We start from the raw sequence: 21294 nt of genomic DNA, 5'->3' as shown, positions 1-21294 counted from the left end.
GGGTTCTAGAGGGGAGGGGGGGATGAGTTAACCTGGTGATGGGTATTAAAGAGGGCCCGTACTGAATGGAGCACTGGGTGTTATACGCAAACAATGAATCATGGAACACTACATCAAAAACTAATGATGTAATGTATGGTGATTCACTAACATAATAAAAAAACAAAAAACAAACAAACAAAAAACAGTGGGCATCAAAATAGCTCTCCCTGGTACACATGGATGCCGAGTTGGGAATCAACAGAAAAATCCTGCAGTGAGGAAGGAACATCCTTTCTTCTTTCTTTCCCTGCTCTTGGTCTCAGTAAACTAGAGAAGAACGAACAAGGTTAAGATCAGATCACTGATTGATTTTCTGCCTTCCTCCTTCCTTTTCTTCCTTAATTCCTTTGTTTCTTCCTTCTTTTTTAAGATTTTATTTATTTATTTGAGGGAGAGAATGAGAGAGAGAGAGAGAGAGAGAGAGCGCACATGAGAGGGGGGAGGGTCAGAGGGAGAAGCAGACTCCCCGCCGAGCAGGGAGCCCGATGCGGGACTCGATCCCGGGACTCCAGGATCATGACCTGAGCCGAAGGCAGTCGCCCAACCAACTGAGCCACCCAGGCGCCCAATTCCTTTGTTTCTTTACCTATTTAGTGTCCACCCCGTACTACGCACTTCATAAGTGACAACCCCCTCCCCAAAAGAAGGCTTCTTGGAGCACATGGTTTAGCGAAGGTGATTGACATGAATCAAAGATTTACACATATACGTGATGACAAAGAATGTTAAGCTGCAGAAGGAAAAGCAGACTGTGTATGAGAGCACGTAGAGGAAGATAGGGTCAAATGCGGGCAGCAGGGAAAAGCTTGCCTGATGTCTGAGCCAAGATGTAAAAGATTATCAGATGTTAGCCAGGAAATTATGAAGGGGTGTATGTAGGTGGAAGGGGCTTCAGACAGAGGACCAGCATGTTCCAAGCGCCAGATGAAAAGAACGCAGAGAACTGCAGAAACCAAAAGAAGGCAGCATGGCTAGTGGCCAGAGGGCAAGAGGAAGAGTGGTGTGCTCTCATGTGCTCTCTCTCTCTCTCTCTCTCTCTCTCTCTCATTCTCTCCCTCAAATAAATAAATAAAATCTTAAAAAAGAAGGAAGAAACAAAGGAATTAAGGAAGAAAAGGAAGGACGAAGGCAGAAAATCAATCAGTGATCTGATCTTAACCTTGTTCGTTCTTCTCTAGTTTACTGAGACCAAGAGCAGGGAAAGAAAGAAGAAAGAAGGATGTTCCTTCCTCACTGCAGGATTTTTCTGTTGATTCCCAACTCGGCGGCCATGTGTACCAGGGAGAGCTATTTTGATGCCCACTGTTTTTTGCCCTTGCTGAGGAGTTTGGTCTTTCCTCTACAGAATGGAGAAGCCACTGAAGAGCGCTAAGATAAGGACTGACGTAATTCAGTGTATGTTTTTACATAAATTACTCTGGCTGAAATGTAAAGATGGCACAGTAGGGTGACAAGAGTAGACACAGAAAGGTTAGGAGAAATGGTCTTCTGTAACTATGGTGACAACTGCAGTAGGCAGAGTCAGGAACTATTTTGGAGGCAAACTGACCCAGTGAGGTATTGGGCTCGTCAAGGGAAGGCTTGGTTTGTCATCCTGAAAAGGTGACCATACTGGTCTGCTCCATTGTTGTTTGGACAGGGGAGAGTATTTAGTTAGATCTTCAAAGCTTTGGGGTTTTGCAGATGGCAGCCACAAAAAGATAATAAAGCACAGGATCTTAGGGTCTTGGGAAAGAATTATTAAAATGTTTTATGATTGAATCTCAGTTGGATTTGGAGGGAGGCGAAGATAGAGGAGCAGTGGAACCAACGTATAGAACACAGGCAAAGAAGGGTAGTCAAAGTCCTGAGAAGTCAAAGAAGGGTAAGAAGCAGATGGGTATCTGAACAAGCTCACTAGTCAAGTGGGTGCATGTGACCCGTAACTCTAGCATCACCATCTCCCAAAAGCATGTTCCTGGTCATGGGATTCCTCCGTAAAAGCACTGAGAATAAGTCCTAACATTTTACCACTGCTAGCAAGTAACAAAAGCCAATAACCAGGGATACTGAGGGACTATTTACGACAAGATGCTGGCTAGTAGGGACTGTGAAAATTATTTGGACCGAATTCCTCAACTTCACAGCTGAAGAACAAAGTAGCAAGCACAATCTAATTTATGGAGGAATGTGACTACAGTCTCTCCTGACTTCCAGTGCACTCGTTCAATGATTCATCTTTGGTTTCTAGAATTAGACTAAAATTACACCTTTTGTAGACATTCTGTCTCATTTCTTTATATCATATAATGCATTCTATTTAAAATGCCCTTCTGTCTCAATGAATGCTCTTCTACACATACACCAGAGTGTTTTGACTATTTATTCAAAGTTAGAACATTTAAAAAATGTCACTATTATATTCCACCTTACCACAGAGCTAATTTAACATTCCGATTTTATGAAGGGGAATGGCTAAAGAAGAAACTGTCAGTTTCCTCGGCAATTTTTTTCAGAGACTCCTAGATCTTCCCTCATGTTCTCTTCCCTTTGAGTAATCTTCTATATCCTCTTCTCTGGCATAATATAAACCCTTGACTTCTCTTCAAGATGCCACTTTTGGCTGTGTCTCCACAGAGATCTTTCTTTAAGTGTTGAACATATAAAAGTGTTACCATTTTATCAAACTTTTGTAGTTTGTTAGTCATTTCCTTGGTTTGCTATTGATTTCTGTTCTTGTGCCTTTTGTTCTCATTTCAAAAACACTTATCAGTATCCAGTGTATGCCAGACACTTTGCTAGGTACTAGGGTCTTGGAGGTGAGCAAGACCAAATCTCTGACTTCCCCACTCAGAGCCTATAAAACAGAAACATAAGAAAGAGAGAGAGAGAGAGAGAATTGATCACTGTTAGAGGATGCTAGTGAACAACTTGTTATTCTGAAGGCTGGAAAAGTATCCTGCCTATCATATACGAACTGTATACTTGGTCCCCAAAGAGGGGATGGATGACTTTTTTTTTTCTTTCCCTCACAGAAGTACTCTGGCTAATAAATGAAGACAAAATGATAGAAATAGGCAATGATCACATTGCAACCCCTAGTCATTGATCATGAACAGCTGCCAAAATCACACATGCAAAAGAGAAAACAAGACATGATACACCTCCTGATGATGGAAGAATACACAACTATCTATGAAGCAGTCTTACCAAAAAAGTCAAACCCAAATATGATCACACCTGTTGAACTGTACTGTTCAATATGGCAGCCAGGAGGCACATTGTGCTACTGTGTGCTTGAGATGTGGCCAGTCTGAATTGAGCTGCGCTGTTAACTGTACCTTTTTACAGCGTCTGTTGAAATGACAATACATATTATGGTCCGATAGTCACCTAAGATGTAATCATTAGAGCAAACTGGATGAAACATATAGGGCAACTGTACGATTTTTGCAACTCACTGTGCCTCTGTAATTATTGTAAAATAAAAGTCTTTACAAAATGTATTTAAGAGACAAATTAACCAAATGCAACGTGAGAACCTTATTTCAATTCTTATTTAAACAAAAAAATGTTAAAACATTTAAGACGTGTATGTTAAAAGTGCTGGGATATTTGTTAGAATAAAATTATTGACATTTAAAAAGCGCTATAGTAACCATGTGGTCACTTTGAAAGAGTGGATCTTTATCTTTTGAGATACTTTCTCAATTATCTGTGAATTAAATGATCCATGCCTGATATTTATTTCAAAATTATAGAGGACTGGTAGAGGTCTAGGAGAAGTAAGATTGGCCATGAGCTGATAATTGTTGAAGTCCTGATGGGTACATGGCTGTTTACTATAGGATTCTGTCCGATTTGGTGTATGTTTTATATTTACCATAATAAAATGTCTTTAAAAATCATTAAAAGAGAAGGGTGACTTCTTAGAGGATATTATTAATGCGGATGCTTTTGACATTTAAAATAACAATGGCTTGGGGGCACCTGGGTGGCTCAGTCATTAAGCATCTGCCTTCAGCTCGGGTCGTGAACTGGGGTCCTGGGATCGAGCCCTGCATCGGGCTCCCGCCTCAGTGGGGAGTCTGCTTCTTCCTCTCCCACTCCCCCTGCTCATGTTCCCTCTCTCGCTGTCTCTCTGTCAGATAAATAAGTAAATAAATCTTAAAAAAATAAAATAACAATGGCTTGGATTATTTATCTTTGACCCCTGGACTAGTGGAGTGAAGATTTCTAGTCAACTTAATTTCAATCAAAACACATTTCAAAACTGTCACTAAAAAATTTGCTCTGTGCAAGGCACTCGTCTTAAAAATGTCCTACCCTGTGCACATCATTCTGCTTCTGAACTGCTGGAAAGTCGCCTCCGATGGGTGCCTGCCGGCTTAACTCATCATCTTTCAGCTGGAGCCATACCAGAAGTTCCTGAAGAGAAAGGTGCAGACGCTTCCACTGGTCAGAACTGGCTTCCAAATGAGACCTGAAAAGCAGCACGAGCAAACTAGGTCAAAATATCTAGAAGGGTGATTAATGAGTCTAACAATCCCACTGAAGGTACGTTGGTTTGGTTTGTTCCACAGTAGACAAACCTATCATGAACTGTCTAGCAGTCCTCGGTAAAAATGTAGCTGTCTGCTCTTGCGAGCCATATAATGGGGGCGGGGGCGTTTTGATGGCAGTTTTGAGGGTAGACAGTGTTTAGCCATATGTGTGTTTCCTCATGCAGAATTGTGAGACTTTTGGCATGAAACATACACTGGAATGGATTGCTTTTCCACAGTGTTGCAGTCAATGATTCTTAATGTTTCTGGTAGAAAAAAATGGCTCCCGGTGACTAATATAAACCACTCAGTTTTCAAGTGACTCATGCGAGTACTGGAATTCTTCCTGCTTTGAGAAATGGAAAGGTCTCCCCCCACATTTTGACTTTTCCATTTCTGCGCTCTGGGCAGCCTCTTCCATTGACTCCTTCCATCTGGCATCTGTTCCTTTCTGCTCTTCTTCCCATATGCTTCTCTTTTCCTCTACCCTTCTTTATTCGTGTGCACCTGGGATTTGTTTTCACCAAGTCCCAACATTTTCCGCTTTGTTTCCTTTGTGTAAAATGCACCGAGACAACAACTCACGTGGAAAGGTAAAATCAGACATTTGCCTGAAAGCTTCCCCCAAACATGAATAATTTAGGCAGGAGAATGAGTGCTTCACCAGCAAGTGTATTTAGAACATGTTAATCCATAGAAGCCATTTAAGAATATACAAATGAATGATCTGTGCTATAAAATCCACATTTCACTTGAGGATGAGAAGCTAAATTAGCCAAATAAATCATCATCCGGAAAACAAAGAAGAAACGTGGAATGTTAGCAAAGCTCTATCCTCAGGTAAATCAAGAATTATGCTGCATTACTTACATATTATCAGCAATTACTAATTAATTCATAAAACTTAATGCTGCCTAGAGCATAAATATAATATAGTCTCTAGTGCTGCAAAGATTGAAGTGCAAAGCACCCAGGTAGAACAACATTTCCCTTTGCTGTTGGGTAACTTAGCCTGACATTTCAAATACGATTCTCCGGCTGGTCTTAGTAAAACAGAATCGCCAAATAGTGCCTACGTGCCAGAATTAAATTGTTCCAAACTTTCCGAGGGATCATTTTTTTTTCTGATGGATGATACTTCCAAGTCTTTAAAATGTGCAAATATGATGACCCATAAGCTTAAATTCAAAAAATTTATATTAAGGAAGTAACTGGAAAAATCATACAAAGATGTAGGTAGAAAAATGTTATTTATAGCATCACTTATGATTGACACAAAGTAGAAACAACTTAAATATGCCATATTAGGGAATCAGTTACATATATAATGGTGAATTCATACAATGCAAGGTTCAAATCCTATGAATCCTATGCACTGTTCAATGTGATGGCATCAGCAAATATTTAGGGGTATGGAAGAGATCACCCTATCAGTTGCTAAGTGAGAAAACAGGTTCCAAAAATGTCTACAATCTATTTTTCTAAAATGTTCATGCATGTGTGTATATTTGTGTGCACACACTTGACTCTGTACAAAAAAATTCTGAAATGACAACTAGTGTAGCCCTCACAGGTAGATTTAGAGCTGACTTATTCCTTCGGCTTTCTATTCCAAATGGTCAGAACTGTTTTTCTATTATGAGCAATACAAACGTTATGTCCAGAAAAACGGAAGGCATTTCCATCAGAGGAATTAAACTGTTCAAGACTCTACAGGCATTATTATCTAATAAAGGAATCCGGAAATACCATACCACAACTTCAGTATAAGAGCGCAGACCACATAGAGCGTAGAGGTCCCTTCTTGGCTGCTTCTGTTTCCTCTCTCTTTCACTTATCGCTCTTCCATGATAAGCCCCAGTGAGAATTCCCTAGGCAAGATGTTAGCTGTTTAATGGCACGTAATGCCTACTGGTTACAGGGATTCCCTGGGGTGTCTGGAATTTGCAGCGTGGTCCCCTCGAGGGTGAGTGAGGATGTCAAGCGGGGCGTGTGGGAAGGTAGGCAGAGAGGCATGGTCCAGATGTGGATAAGCAGTGCATGGGAGAAGAGGCTTGGGATAAATAAAGAACCTTTGAGCACCGCTACATCCCCATGAGGCCTTGGGAGTAGAGAGAGCGAAAGGTAAGGAAGAATGCATAGATGCCTAATGCTTGGCCTCCCTCTCTCTGGTGGAAGAAACAAAATAGCCCTGTGGTGGAGAGGCCCGGAGGAAGATAAAGATGCCGAAAGGCAGGCTGCCCACAGTGAGGCATCCAGCTGCAGCTTCACTCACACAAGGCACTACTACAACCCTGGCTCTAGATAAAATGGGGTTGACTAATCACTACCGGGTCAATGACACCCTTTGTGTCCCCAAGAGGAAAACATGGCTCTGAGACCCAGGGAATTTGGTTCTAAAGGATCTAAGAGAAATTTCAGGGCAGGAGACAGGGAGATTGTTAAGAGCCAGGGAGGCAGGACAGTCCAGAGAGCTAATAGAAGAGCAGAAGAAGGACCCGGGACCTCAGGTGACAAAAGGCTCTCATGGACCTACAGTATGGAGTTAGGCAACATTTCGGAATGTTTGATCACCTTAACTCCATATCAAATGACTGTTTCTTTCCCTTGCTAACGTATGAGAGTGGTGACAAGAATGGAAGCAAAAGGCTCACAAAGGACAAGGGATACTGGGTAAGGGCGGGAGAGGAAAAAGGCAGCCAGATAATGCCTCCTGATTGAAACCCACACTTACAAAGATATGCAATCTGAAGCCCTGGTTCTCAAACTTCAGGGGGCATAAGAACCCTGCGAATGGCTTGTGTTAGGTACAGACTCCCAGGTTCGGCCTCGAGGCTTCCTGTACTTTTAACAAGAACCCTCACAACTCAGCAGGGGAACTCCAGGACCGTTCTTTAAGAAATAATTTCTTGAAGTATTTCCTGTATGCCCTAAACATCTCTGGTCGGTCTCCACAGGGCAAAGGTGGCATTTGTCAAGGACATGATTTTGAAGGCGATCTAAAGGTAATAAAACACCAAGAGCTCAGAAAACATTTTCCTTGGCTACGCTAAGCTTGTGAAGTGTCTTCAAGACACATTTCTAATGCAATTGTTGGAAGGAGCTGCCCTATTTTGATTTTCAAGATCTTATACCAAATATTTCTAAATGATTAACCTATGTTTGTATTGGGAATGTCTCTCGGGAAAATGTTTCTTTCTATTTGTAATGACTCTTTTATTTTTCCCCCTCCTGGTTTTATCATAGGCCCTTAGGGCTGGAAGGAATCTCATGAGATTTTTGTTCAACCCTCTTGTTTTGCATATGTGGGAGCTGGGATGCAAACGTTTAAATACAGTGCCGAGGCACATAACTTGAGCTGTCCTATTTAGTTAGACATGGGAAATGGAAGCTGCAGACTTTCCTTATGTGAGGAAATCCCCAACCTTCGTGGTTTTCAGCAAATGCTTTGGATCCCTGAGCAAAAAGCCTTCCTACTGATTGGCAAATAGACTCTATTTACCCCTACCTGCTCGATGGAAAATAGACGCGGAGGTTTGAAGGGGCATACTTAGCTCCTATCCATTTTCTATTAATCTTTATTAATGAAGAAAAGAGCTGAGGGGCTACTAGCTTTTAACAAGGCAAGCGTTGATCTTTAATAAGCAGATAATGTCTACAATTTGTAAGGCTGAGGTAAAATGCAGAACCTCTAGGTGTGTCGGGATACAATGCTTGTCTTTAAGGAACTCCTCAGTGTCAGGGTGCTAAGAATTATAGGGGCTGCTGAAGTGATTATTAGTTCTCTAGACACAGATATTTCAAGTATGATTGGGTTGATGCCTAGTTTGAAATCCTTAATAAAACTTTACTCTGAAAGGCATGTATTCTTAAAGCAAAATGTGTTACACTGAATTCCTTTTTCACTGTGACTCCTTTTATAAAACTAATGATTCCCTCCTGTATATCTTGGGTACCCTTGTGTAATAAGATAGCACTTAAGCATATAGAAAGAGAAGGTAAGAATGCAGAAGTAATAAGGAATCATAGACATAAAATGGGAGCTTTGGGGGCTTTAAATAAAGAGAGGGAATTAAACTCAAAGAGAAGTAAACTTTTTTTTTTTTTTTGGTCCAGCTGGGCCATGAACTCCAACTTTCAAACATAATTAACATTCCAAGAGTAAGAGAAAGGAGGTCAGAAATAGTCTATGTCTAAGTTGCATTTTTTCTTCCTCAAAAGTAGAAAGACTGTGCCTCCTTTTGCTCTTTGTTTATTCCCCATCATAGAAAAAGCCTCTAAGCTATTCTAACTTCTTTTTTTAAATTTTATTTTATTACGTCAATCACCATACATTATATCATTAGTTTTTGATGTAGTGTTCCATGATTCATTGTTTGCGTATAACACCCAGTGCTCCATTCAGTACATGCCCTCCTTAATACCCATCACCAGGCTAACCCATCCCCCACCCCCTCCCCTCTAGAACCCTCAGTTTGTTTCTCAGAGTCCATAGTCTCTCATGGTTCATCTCCGCCTCCGATTCCCCCTCCTCATTTTTCCCTTCCTACTAGCTATTCTAAGTTCTAATACTGATTACTCTCTAAGAGTTTTATTGCTGTTGTGGACTATATCATGTTGGTATTCCTGACTCTCAAATTAGCATTCAGAATTCCATAAAAGTGAGTATTGGCATATAACATTTACAAGTTTTTCTCCCAAGTATAAAACCTCACAGAATGTAAATTTTGCTGAAATTATTTTGAAAACACATGTGCTTCTCATAGTTAATAGTATATACAATAACCTGGAAAATATAATCTGGTGACAGATTGAATTGAAATCTGCATACATATTTCTTATGGAAAAAATTCACTAGACTGATTCCCAAATTATTAATATTTTCAAAATTAAAATGCAAGGTTGTGGAAATGGAATATTTTAGAATGAGAAATACTTTCTTTGATCACAATTCTGATGTTGGATAATGTCATCAATAACTCTGTGTGTGTGTGTGTGTGTGTGTGTGTGTGTGTGTGTGTGAATGTGCACATGCATGTATGTATGCATGCAAGTAAAAATTTTTTACTTTATTTTTCTCCCACCTAAAACAATTAGTGTTTTGTTTTGTTCAGTGGCACTCAACTCTCACTGAGTATTTACTTCTCCTTCTACCTCTTGGACACAATGCGATGTGATAATGCATATGGAACAGATGGCATATACTTTCCTTGAACTAAATTATGAGATGGTACTATACAATTTCAATTAAAGGATTCTTTTCTCTCCAAGACATCTTATTTACTTTTTCTTACACCGTATCTTTGAACTTAATCAGTGCCATTTCAATATCAGGAAACCAATGTAGAAAATTTCAATAATTTGCCTAGATTCATAAAAAGTAACTGCAGAATTAAAAATAATAGGTTGGTAGACTTGCTAGGGAAATTGAAGAGACCACTCATGTCTCTGGTCAAATCTCATCATTTCAGTCAGGGAGAATATTGTAGTCTGAAGCAGGTAAGCGATGTGCTCAAGATCATATGCTAGGCAGTTAGTAACAGAGCCAGAAGAGAAAGTAGGTCGCCCAAATACTGGTCCAGGACTCCTTCTACTCTACCTTACTGACTCATTTAGAGCTTGGATAGATTAGCCAGACAGAGAGTCAATAAGGAAACGGTGGCTTTGAATGAGACATTAGACCAGATGGCCTTAAAAGATACATACAGAACATTCTACCCCAAACAGCAGAATACACATTCTTTTTAAGTGCACATGGAATATTCTCCAGGATAGATCATGTGATAACCCACAAAATCAGTTTCAAAAAATTTCAGAAGACTGAAATCGTATCAAACATTTTTTCTGACCACAACAGGATGAAACTAGAAATCAATCACAAGAAAACAACTGCAAGAAACACAAACCCGTGCAGGCTAAGCAACGTGCTACTTAACAACCAATAGGTCTATGAAAAAGTCAAAGAGGAAGCCAAGAAATACCTGAAGGCAAATGAAAATGAAAACACAGTGGTCCAAGACCCTGGGGATGCAGCGAAAGCAGTTCTAAGAGGGAAGTTTATAGCGATACAGGCCTACCTCAAGAAGCACGAACAAGCTCAAATAAATAATTTAATCTTACTCTTAAAGGAAGTAGAAGAACAAACAAAGCCCAAAGGCAGTAGAAGGTAGGAAATAATAAAGATCAGAGCAGAAATAAATGAAATAAGAGACTTAAAACCAGTACAAAATATCAATGAGACTAAGAGCTGGTTTTTTGAAAGGATAAACAAAACATACAAGCCTTGAGTCAGACTCCTCAAGCACGAAAAGAAGGAGTCACGATTTACCTGGCTGGAGAGATACCATGATCACAAAAAGAGGAGGACTTCAATAAAATCAGAAATAAAAGAGGAGCTACTGTGGACATCACAGAAATACAAAGGACTGATTATAAAAGATTACAAATTATATGCCAACAAATGGGACAACCTAGAAGAAACAAATGAATTCCTAGAAACATACAGTCCTCTGAGACTGAATCAAGAAGAAATAGAATGTGAACAGACCGATTCCTAGCAATGAAACTCAATCGGTCATCAAAAAACTCCCAACAAACAAAAGTCCAGGACCAGACTCAGGTGAATCCTGCCAAATATTTAGAGAAGGGTTAATACCTATCCTTCTCAAAGTATTCCCCTGAAAGAGTAGAGCTTGGAGTTTTTTATTTATCTAATTTAGCTGGAGGCAGCAAGCACAGCCCTCTGAAACAACTCAGGAATACTTAAAGGAACGTGCCATCCGGTGTAAATGAGAATAGCACAGGGAAGACCCGAAAGTGAAGGAACAGTCAGAGAGGGAAAGATTCAGTGTGGGATTCGGATGAAAAGGTGGAGGATGAGAGGAGGGATGGCGTTCCAAGTGTGAGGACCAGCAAATGTACATATTCACACAGGCGAGTGAGAAAACCGGTGGAGAGCAGCAATGGGGTTAAAAAGCAGAATCTCCTCGGCTCAGAGAATCCATGCCGGGGAACAGCTAGATTGCTGCTCAGCAAGGGAGGAACTGGGAGGCAGAGGAAGAACAGGAAAGAGAAGGGACTGTCAGGGTCTCATCAGGTGGAGAGTAGGGGGGCCACTAGATTCCGATGACTACACATCAGTTTCATAAGAGCAATGATTTTTCTCTTGCCTGTTTTGTTCCGTTGTATCCTCAGTGCCTAGAAGAGTGCCAAGTACACAGTAAAGACTCAGTAAATATTTGTGGAATGAAAAGAATAAATGAACGAATGAGTAAAATATGGTCACCGACAAGACTGAAGTTCTTGAACAAGCGAATAATGAGCTAGAAATGTCCAAGGAAGAATAGTTTTGTAACTGTGTTATGGATGATATCAATGCATAAAGGAACAGAGACAAATCTATCAATATAAAACGACATGATGGAGACTTAGGTAAGAATCATAATCACAGGCCGAGAAAAGACATAGGGCAGAAGGAAAATAAATGGAGGGAGAGGGACACAATATGGACTTGGAACTGGAAGCACACGGATACCTCTTATGAGCCAACAGAACGCAAACGGATACTTCAAAATCATTTGGATTCCAAACAGGTGATGGGGATTAAGGAGGGCACTTGTCGTGATGAGCGCCGGGTGGTGGATGGAAGCGTTGAATCACTACATGTTACGCCTGAAACTAATATTACACTGTCCCGTTAACTGCCTGGAATTTCAATAAAAACTTAAAAAAATGGACACCTGTGTAATTAAGTACTGATGTTTCTATACTTTGAAATAGAAAAATGCCTTCAGAATCCCTTTTAAGACAAAGAACCAACTGGCATCTTTTGTAGGATGATGTGTAATAGCCTGGGCAAACACAGGGCTGTTTCTCTGGGCTATCTTTGCAACGAGTTTTTAGTCGTGGTGACTTTTCACTATAAAATAAGGCTGATGGAGGAACTGACCAGACTCACAGAGCCAGCTTCTAAGCGTCATGAATGGTTCTGTGTCTAATGCTTCCAGGGTCCGGCTCTCCTGCCTCATCACCCTCACAAATCGCTGCCGGTACTGGGCTGCTTTCAGCTGAAGCCTGCCATTCAGTCCGGACTGACAGATATCCTTATTTCAATGACATGTCAGGAAAGAGACTGAAGCACTCTGATGTGAAGAATTATTTCTTCGGGTTTTTTTTTTTTTTTTTTTTTTTTTTTTTTGGTAAGTGAGTGCTTATAACACAAAGGGTATTATGAGAGAGATCTAGTTAGAAGCTGAAACTGTTGATCGGAATATTTAAATCCTGGAATTTGCAGCACCTTAGATAAGCCAAGGTAACTGTTTTCCACTTGATTGACGACAGCAAGAATTAAACTGCAGGGGCTAGCATATGGGAAACTGCTGAGAAGGAAGAGCCCATATTTTGGCTGACACGCTGCTTGCCGCTTTCGATTCCCCTTTCATTTCATCAAGTTCACATGAAGGAGAGGAAAGGCACTGAGTGATGTGCAAAACAGTTAGAGCACCTTTCTTTTTTCTTCCCTGCAAAAAAGAGTAACTTTCTTCTCTTTTACTTTATCCGCCAATATCTTTCCCATTTCACACGTCTCATTCCTTTTTAACGACAGAGGTTATGAAAGTGGCCTTTGTCATTACGCACACTGACCTCTCTTCGAGTTTAAGCCGTGGGAAGCGAATGGAGTCTCGCTGCCTTTGAAAATGCCACTGCCCATTGTTGTCCCCAATGCATCCTCAACACATCGGTACAAATGTCATGGACCAAACACGGAGATAAAAATGAGCGTCTTGGAAGCTGGGGTGCAAACTTGAGGGGAAAACCTTATAGGTAAAAAAAAAAATCCTTTTCTACTCTTAGAAATATCTGACTCTCTTCCATCCTTTCAGTTAGTATGTATTTATATGTCAAAGTTAGGTGAGTCTTACCTTTTCCTTTCTGCTTTATACTCTACAGGATAATATGATGGTTAAAAGCCCAGACCCTGGAGCCGGACTCCCTGTATTCATTCAATCTCGGATCTGCCACTTACTAACTAAATGACCTTAGGAAAATTATTTAGCCCCTCTATACCTCACTTTCTTTAAATATAAAGACAGGATAATAACAGAGTGTATCATGTAGGGCTGCTGAGAGCATGAAATGGGTCAAGAAATATAAAGTGCCCAGAGCATGTAAGGATATATGATATGCTGTGCGTTAGTTGCTATCATTCTTATTATTTCACATTAAGTGCAGGTTTTTACAAGAGTGCTTTTGAATTACAAAATTTCAGTGACATTTTCCCTCATTACTGAAGTAAACATGCTGTATGTCAAAAGTCTGGCCAATTTAGAAGAACTGTAAAGAAGAAAAAGAAATCTCCATTCTGTAATCTTATGACCTAAAGGTAGTACCTCCTCCCAGGGTTTAGCGCACTCCCTCATAACCACCGTGATGCCCATTCGCCCTCTTCTACCACCCTCCACTCTGACCCCTCTTCTAGACACAAAGGAAAGCACAACACATTTTTATAAAGACATGTGAATTAGGACAAGCAACTGATCAGAAAGCAGGAGACCTGACTTCCACTCCCTGTACTTCCCATGTCATTTACGTGACACCGGGCATTTCACTTAACCATCCCTGCTCTTTGCCCCTCCACCGAACCATCTCGCAAGGGGTATAGCGAGAGCTTCACTCTGTGCTCCTTACAACAATGCTGAGCTGCATCCATTAGCTTCTCAGGAGAAAGGTGATACAATGAAAGGGGCAATGATACAAGAGAGGAGAGTAGACAACAACAAAAGGCTTAGTCTCCAGAGGACACCGTGACAAAACCGAGAGGGAGCTAAAGCCCAGAAGTGTCTATAATCTCTCCCTAGCCGCAGGAGCTATGGAGAGGTCTCCTTGAAAGTGTTATTTACAAGGCGTTAGGGTATTTAAGGAATGTCCTCTGTTACGCATTTAGAGTAACGGGGAAGAAAGAATTCCATGATAAACATACGTTAATTTTATCACTTTTTGTATAATCCTGTGGTAAGCCAAGAGAGAACTCTATCAAATTAGGATAGCTTTGTTCCTCATTTAAATTCACTCTAATGTCTTAATATGCATCTCTCCCGTGGTTATAAAACATCGCCATTTTAATCTAATCTGAACCCTCAAGTATCATCTCCATACCAAGCAAATGAATGATTCATTTATTCAAAATAAAATGAATCATTCCGAAATTGGGTAATTTACATAAACATATGAGATATTAGCCACTTGAGCTAGGAAAGGGAAGGAACTCTTCCCATTTTAATTCATTTCTGGCTTTTTTGTCCCCGATCTTTTCCTACCTAATGTTGAGAGACTTTTTCCGAAGCTCACTCCACTTGAAGTTCATGTTGTCCAAACGTCTTTGCAACAGGGCTGCGTCATCAGAACCTTCCAGGGATCTCAGGACTTTTTGGCCATTTTCATCCAGGTTGTGATAGATATCTGTGTGACCTTCAATTTCTCCTTGGAGGTCCTACGAGATAGCAGGAAGAAGAACACAGGCGGAATTACCAAACAAGAGAGATTGGCTAAATGTGAGTCTGGAGAACTGTAAAAAATAAACTGCTTGTTCAAAAGACATTTCAATTGGGCCAACTAACAAGAAGATGCACCTCCGACTCACTCTTCTTGGGGCATTATCTCTTCATGTTATTACGTAGATTGGCAGTGGACATCTCAATAGGTCTAATAAATTTGTTCCTTGACAATATGAATTGGAACATGATGCATCTGCAACTTTACAAATTTTGTAAGTTACATGGACTGGTCCACAGACGAAAGATGATGTTTTCTGGAAGTGATATGAAATAAAATTCCGTGATGAAGTACACCCCAGGGCCAATCATTTCATTACACTACGGGTTAAGTCATATTTTCCATGCACCTAAGTAATCTGTAGAGTTGATTCGGACCATAAAAGCATGGAGAGACTAATAAACAAGGTTGTGCTCGGTCCACAGCTCCAGCACATTAATGGGATTCTATCGTAGGAGAGCATCTTCTTGACAATACACATTAAGTTCACCTTGGCATCATAGCATCACACATTTATTACAGCATCATACATTTATTAGTAAGATCTCCCATTTAAAATACTGTAGTATTTTTAGGCTTGACAGGTAGAAATTCCACAGGACCTTGATAAGAGTTATGATAAGCGATTACACATTCAACTTCATTTGTATATACACAGATCAAGAAAATTATCACAGTAGAAGAATCTGACCTTTACATGGTATGTCTTCCTGTGTAACATTTTCAGCTTGAACCGGGGACTACAGCACTGATCCTGTTGCATAGCAATCCTGAGAAAAACCAGCGACTGAAAGAGCCCTGCTTTAAAATGCCAACTTTGCTTACATTCTGTTGACAGAATAAATTTCAGAGCACAGTCCTCACCAGTCAATAATAATAAACAGCCACTTTGTACTCCTCACTAAACGGTGGCCAGGCCGGTGGGTGTGGGAGGGACCTCAAAGAGAGGAGGCCTGGAATATGCAACTGACAGTTTATATTAAACAGCCAACTTTTCTTATCATTTTGCCATTATAAGCCAGAGACATTATAAATTCATTTTATATATGTGTTTCCCTCCTTGTTCCCAACAGAACAGTCAAAGCCAAAGGAACATTCCTTAGAGAGCTGCCGGGGACCAGAATTCCTTTCTGCCTACACAATGAATAGAGGCTTTGTACATTATCTGACTTGCTTTTAGAGATTTGTATGCTTCTGTTCAACAAGTTGAAAAATTCATTCTGAAGCTCTGAACAATTGGATTGATTTGTGTAACTAGGAACTCTTTTTTCCCCGCTCCCTCTTTCTAAAATGGAATTAAATTACTCTTCTGAGGTAAGGGGGCAGTGGCAGCAGTAACATGTTAGCAGTTCTGAAGAACTGGCCTGCGGTTTCAGTCACCGACTCTTAGACTCGGAATGTCGCACAAGTCAGGTAGATGAACGATGAATGTCTCCCGTCACTCTTTTTGGCAGCGAAAGTATCACAGATGGACCCTAAAGAGAACTCTGTCCCATTCTCTGTGATGGGAAGTCATGAGAGGGAATACGGATCGAAGGACATCCAACGTTGAAAGAAGCAAAATACTCCAACAGACCAAGCAGCTTCTATCTCTATCCCGTCACAAACAGGCTCCTTCTGGAAGGAAATAGCCTGATTTTGAAACTAGCTCATGTGGTGGAAAACTGGTTTTGGGCTTCTTGCAGAACAGAGTCTGATCAAACAAACATATGTCTCTTCTATGTGTGTGTACCTACATGGCAAAACCTGCCCTCCTGAATTTGCCACTTCTTCAGGAAAAGAGAAAAGTGAGGTTAATTTATCTAAAAATGTCAGGACTCCAAAGCAAACAGATCCAAGTTAGTCATATAATTCCCCCACTTTTCTCTTTTTACTTTACTTTTCTTCTTTGTTGTACTTGATTGAAAACTTTGCCTCAGAGGACACGCTTAGATTGAAACCAAAACTTTAGCTGTTCAAGAAAAGAAGATATATTCTGACTAATACCACCAGCTTTATTCATTAACATGCATATAAGTGGGAGTTAACTTGAATTTTTATATCCTGCATTGAGCTCAATCAATAGTTCCTCAAGATCATGTATATCATGAAATCATCAACACCTTCTTGAAAAAATGAGAGGTCTTCCCAAGCATAGATAGGGAGTTGATTCATTAATTTGCTAATTTTCATCTTTGCAATTTCCATTATACCACACAGAAACATCTTTGTTGTATCATCAACAAAGAAATAAACGTAAAATCGATAAACCAGTATTTATTGAGCACTATTTGTCTAGTCTCAGTACTGGAGGAAAATGAGAAGCATGCAAGAGACAGCTCTGTCTTTACGTTTCCTAAAATCTAGTGTGTGCTTTTTATTTATTCATATTACCAACTAAATATTGATGAGAATTTCCTGCCACACCTCATATAGATGTTGGATAAAAACTCCCACTTGCCCCCTTGGAAGTTCAGAGTGGCTGAAGTCAAGTGTTGGCATTGGCAGTAAGGTAACTCATAGCTCGGTACTCCTTCTCTGGGTCATGGTGCTGGGTGACAGTGACAAATGACACATGCATGAATGGTAAAAGGTACAAAACACAAATGTAGATCTTTATTCTTCGTCCTGGCACCGTGAAATACATGTTTTCTCTGTTTTTCATATGAGAGCACTGAGGTGGAGAGATGTTTAACTGACTCGCCTAAAGTCACCTATCTTGTAAGCATTAGAATTCGAGTTCTTTTGACTCTAGAAGATCTTGGGCTGTTCCCACCACCCCATTTGCTGTGAGCACCGGTTGTAAGAGACAGTAGTTGCTGAAGCTGAACAAGGCTACTCCTGTCAAGGGAGGGGGGACTACTATTGAGGGAAAAGCACCCAGAAAGTCTGCATTACTGATTTTGATCAGAAATTGACCCACAAGGATTGATTTATTCTGAATGAAAAATGGACCCCTGACTACCTTTTTCACTTCTTATTTGACAGTTGGGCATCTGGGACCAGCTGTGAGCAAAAACCGGAAGTTTTTAAGGTCTCCTTACTCCAAAATATCTTTGCTGTCGGAACAGAAGTTCTCCCTTCAGCAACGTGTTCCTTTGTCTACAAGAGCCACGTGAATATAACACTAAGTAGTGACTTGACACATCAGTATCAATGTACCTTGCCCATGTTCTTTGGGGATGGCAGGGGACCTGTCAAGCTATGGGACACAGGTAGCCTGCCCCAAAATGGAGGTGAGTATTGGTGAGGAACATAAGGCTTTTTTTTTTTTTTTTTTCCTGGAGGCTGCCATACTGTAGTGGAGATTTCTCAATACAAGTGGGCAGCCTGAGTCCTAGGTGGGAGGAGACATTGACAGAACAGGGAGGAAGGGACACACTCACACCTGCATAAAACTACCATGATGGCATTTAGCTTAAGATGAACTTTTGACTCAGGGGCCACAGAAAAGCAGGAGGTGTGGGGGGTAGAGAGAATTCTCAGAGGATAGCCCACCTGGACAAAAAGTAACCCTGGCAGGCATTTTTAAGTAGCTTTATTTCACTTTTGACTTAACTAGAAAAGATCCCTCAAAGCCTGAGTCGTTACACCCAAGGCAGCGTGTCTAATTTCTCTCTTCTTTTTGTGATCGTATTCTTTAAAAAGAACAATAACAAATGAGCAGAGGAAAAAAAAAGGTATTTGTTACATAACCACAGAAACAGTGGCAGCGACAACATGTATAAGACTTACTCTGCACCAGATGCTGGTCAGAGCACTGGGTGTACATGGGCTCACTGAGGCCTCTCAGTAACCTGGCGTAGGCACGAGAAGTATTTGCATTTTACATATACAAAAATGAAATTTCAGAGAAGTTTAACTAAAAGTGCCCAAGGTCACACAGCTAATAAACCATGTGGCCAAATTTCAAACCCAGGCTGTTGGAACTCCAGGGACTATTGCTCTTAATCTCTAGGCTATGTCGCCTTTGAGGGTTTTTTTTTTTTTTTTTCCTACTCATTTAAAAATTTTCCCAATAGGGGCACCTGGGTGGCTCAGATGGTTAAGAGTCTGCCTTCAGCTCAGGTCATGACCTCCAGGTCCTGGGATCAAGCCCTGTGTCGGGCTCCCTGTTCAGTGGGGAGTCTGCTTCTCCCTCTCCCTCTGTCTCTCCCCCTGCTCATGCTATCTCTCTGTCTCAAATGAATAAATACAATCTTAAAAAAAATAAAAATTTTCCCAATTAATTTTTCCTGTTACTCATACTCCTGCCTCAGTTTCAGCAAATCTAGCACTGCCATCAGACAACGCAGAGTAATGTTTTCCATACTCCGAGAGTCTTTGTATGGTCTTAATAACATGGAGACTGTTAAAGAGATCTGAAGCAGTGGACAGAGACATATCCAATACAACAAGAGATAACATAAATTGAGAAAATGCGTGCCAATAAAAAACATAATTTGTTGCCCCCCCACAAAGAATCACAGAGCCTCAAATTCTGTGCACTTGCAGAGCAAATCTCCAAGGTGATGTCAAGAAGTTCAGCTGTCAGGCAAGTGGTATGTCCACAGCGCAGCAGTTTTAGGAGTAGGGAGAATCCTGTTCCCTGGAGAGCTTTTTCAAATCTCACACCCCCTTCTTGTCCAAGAGTCTAGCCTCCCCCTGTCCTAAATGTCCTTTCTCAGCCTCCAGGGAAAAGCAATGGCGAAGTGCCGTCAAGTAGACATGGTTTGAGTCTGTCCCTTCTCTTTCCCTTGTTAGCCGCATACGTTTGAAAACTCTTTAATCTCTTCGGCTTCACCAAATATTAAGTAGTAATACCTCCCTGCTGGGTTGTTGTGAATATTACATGGAACAATTTTTATAAAATACTCTGAACAGTGTCCAGAACACAAGAGGCCTTTAATAAGTAATAGCTAATATAAGGGTTGCTCTTCTAAGAGAATCAGGGTGGAAATCAAGTGATAGACTTCATGAACTCATGTGACTTCGTCTGAGGACATAAGAATGGCAGAAGGTGGGGGTGAGTTTGGTTTATGAGCAGGGACAATGAACCACACAGCCTGACTGGAACACGTGATGTGTGTTAGGAAGCAACAGATGGAATGTAGTTGAGGTCCTCAAACTAAGCGGGGCAAAGACCTTTCAGGAAGTCACTGACAATAAAAGTTTACAAGGAAAAGTAGGACAAACAGAAGATCATGGAATATTACATCTGTCCTATCTCACTCAACAAGTAGAATGATCCTTGGGGTCCCTAAGTAATAAGACAACTGGGGAAGAATATGAAAAGTTATAAAAGTTTTACTAGAAGCAAAATAAAGAAGAGAGATGTCAAGAGGCAGGGCGACACCCTTCTTTTTATTACCCAAACAAATGGTTATGATACTATTTCCAAACATCCTGGGTAACAGTATCCGAGTATTTTCTTTCCTACGTACATGGAATTGTCTCTAAAAAAGAACCCAGCAAATGATGACCTCCCTATCTTGGATATAACCGAGAGGTCAGCAAGAAAACAGAAAGAGGCAGGAAGAACAAACATAAGTGACTACATCTCCCTATAAAATTCATTACAGACACATAATCTCTAATCTTTTCTGAAAGCAATTAGTAGGCGAGTAATAAGGCCATTAGTTCCTTTTTACTGATAACTTTCCCCTAATTCAAATACACCTGATAGAAAAACAAAACAAAACAAAGCGGCGACCTGATTTCCAAGAGCTTAAGAGGTCAGACATAGAAGATCCAGAACAGGAGAGAAGGTAATCCGTCAGGGCTACACTGCACGTGGCAAGGAGTGACACCTGACAGAGAACCAGAAAGGTGTAGGAGGAGCCACGAGCACACAGAGGTGACCCGGGTTACACAGTGTGACCTCTTACAGTCCTACCCACCAGCCCTTGAAGGCATCGCCTTGCTTGCATGTGAAGCAAAATCATTACTGTTAGTAATGAAGATCCTAAATTCAGCAGAAAAAGCAGGTTTATGTTCAGCAAACTATTTAAGAAGGAAGCAGTATGTGTAAAAGTCTTGAAATGAATTTATCCAACATAGTTATCCTGAAAAGGTGTTGATGCTTTAAAGAAATTCAACAAACAAAAATACACATACAAAAGTAAAACTCCCTTAGCTTGGCTATCCAAAATGACTTGCAAAACATGTGCTCTAAATACTTGAGGTTTGGGAGCGTGCGCACACACACGCGCACACACAC

At 40.7% G+C, this 21294-nt stretch overlaps 1 protein-coding gene across 2 annotated transcripts in view; it reads right to left on the bottom strand.

Moving 5' to 3' along the window:
• The window catches only part of DMD (dystrophin), a 2214577-nt gene that overhangs the window by 347381 nt on the left and 1845902 nt on the right, over positions 1-21294 (bottom strand). For both annotated transcript variants that reach the window (XM_027607979.2, XM_027607980.2), the window contains exons 56-57: positions 14882-15054; positions 4348-4504 (exon numbers count right to left, since the gene is read on the bottom strand). In XM_027607979.2, the coding sequence (XP_027463780.1) occupies positions 4348-4504; positions 14882-15054 (330 nt within the window). The remainder of the gene's footprint in view (positions 1-4347; positions 4505-14881; positions 15055-21294) is intronic.

Source organism: Zalophus californianus, chromosome X (assembly GCF_009762305.2).
Source record: "Zalophus californianus isolate mZalCal1 chromosome X, mZalCal1.pri.v2, whole genome shotgun sequence".
NCBI classification, from domain to species: domain Eukaryota; kingdom Metazoa; phylum Chordata; class Mammalia; order Carnivora; family Otariidae; genus Zalophus; species Zalophus californianus.
The sequence above is the reverse complement of the archived record's forward strand: the minus strand, read 5'-3'. Positions and strand labels throughout refer to the sequence as shown.